Here is a 1,512-nt window from a genome sequence, read left to right on the forward strand (position 1 = left end):
CACATACACACACACACACACACAAAGTGAGACACTCACTCACACACACACACACACACACACGCACATTAATCCAGCGGCTGCATCACTCATTCACACCAAACCAATCAACCAAATGCTCATAACATGATCACTTCAGCCAGAGTCTTGGTGAATTACACACCACATCCACACAGCAATATTCATTAAATCAGAAAAATGCCAATTAAAAAAATTTATAAATAATTCTAAAATCAAATTAAAACTTACTAAAAATTAAATAAATGATAAAAATGTGAAATTAAAATAATGTTAAAATAAAAACATTATTAAAATCAACTGAAATGTATTAAATCATAAAAATAGCACATTTAAACTTTTAAATAAAATAGCCTAGTTTAAAATTAAAACAAGTTAAAACACTTACTAAAATTAATTAAATGATAAAACTGCTAAATTGAAATAATGTTAAAATAAAAGCATTTAAAACAAATTAAAATTCATTACCGTTCAAAAAAATAATTACAGCTGACACACAATTCATGAAACAAGTCACCATTTTCTCACAACTATAAACACACTCTCAAAAGTCAAAACTACAGACCAACTTGTGCAAACTTCAAACTTCCAGCTCAAAGTCAAACATTTTAGTCAAAAACATGTTCTCTTTTGTCAGACTCAAACTTAGGCCTCGGATGACACGCAAACCTGTCAAATACACAAACTAGAGAACACTAGTGAGACCAATTCAAAACAATGTTACAAAAAATAAAAATGTAATATAAACTTTTCATATTATTTCATGCAACTATCCTTCAACCCACAATCCCTTGTTTGTCTGTTTGACTATGATGACAGTGGTTCAGTCTCTAGACTGGATGAAGACACTCTCTAGTGCGCATGCTTCATGTGTTCACACATGCTAATGTCTTTGACTGTATGAATACACTAACCGTTTGTGTCTAAACCGAAGGATATACTTTGGTCTACATGACAGAGAAAGCTGAGCTCTGACCTCTCTCTCTCCTGCTCCAGCAGGCCGGTGAACTCGTCGCTCTTCCTCATGAAGTCGCTGTGGTTCCTCTTCTCGTCCTCGAGGCGGTGGAGCGTCTGTCTGCGAGCTCGCTCCACCAGCAGCAGCTGCTCCAGCATCCGTCTGTAGGTCTCCCGCTGCTTCTCCACCAGCCTGTCCAGCTGACACACACAAACACACTCAGAACACGCTCGCAGAGCCGCACTGTACTGAAGTACAGTTACTTGAGTACTGTACTTAAGCACACTTTTTAAATATCTGTACTTTACTTGAGTATTATTTTTTCTGGAAACTTATGACTTGAACTTCACTACATTTGAAAGACAAATGTGACCATGGACCACAAAACCAGTCATAAGGCTAAATTACTTGAAATTGAGATTTATGCATAATCTGAAAGATGAATAAATGAGCTTTCCATTGATGTATGGTTTGTTAGGATAGGACAATATTTGGTCGAGATACAACTATTTGAAAATCTGGAATCTGAGGGTGCAAAA

At 36.0% G+C, this 1,512-nt stretch overlaps 1 protein-coding gene across 1 annotated transcript in view; it reads right to left on the minus strand.

The window, feature by feature from the left end:
• LOC107698788 (filamin A-interacting protein 1-like) overlaps positions 1 to 1,512 on the minus strand; it is a 33,003-nt gene that overhangs the window by 27,327 nt on the left and 4,164 nt on the right. Inside the window, exon 3 of the mRNA XM_016499894.1 lies at positions 995 to 1,173. Within this exon, the coding sequence (XP_016355380.1) occupies positions 995 to 1,173 (179 nt within the window). The remainder of the gene's footprint in view (positions 1 to 994; positions 1,174 to 1,512) is intronic.

The sequence above is a fragment of the Sinocyclocheilus anshuiensis genome, unplaced genomic scaffold (genome assembly GCF_001515605.1).
Source record: "Sinocyclocheilus anshuiensis isolate Anshui unplaced genomic scaffold, SAMN03320099.WGS_v1.1 scaffold2308, whole genome shotgun sequence".
NCBI lineage: Eukaryota > Metazoa > Chordata > Actinopteri > Cypriniformes > Cyprinidae > Sinocyclocheilus > Sinocyclocheilus anshuiensis.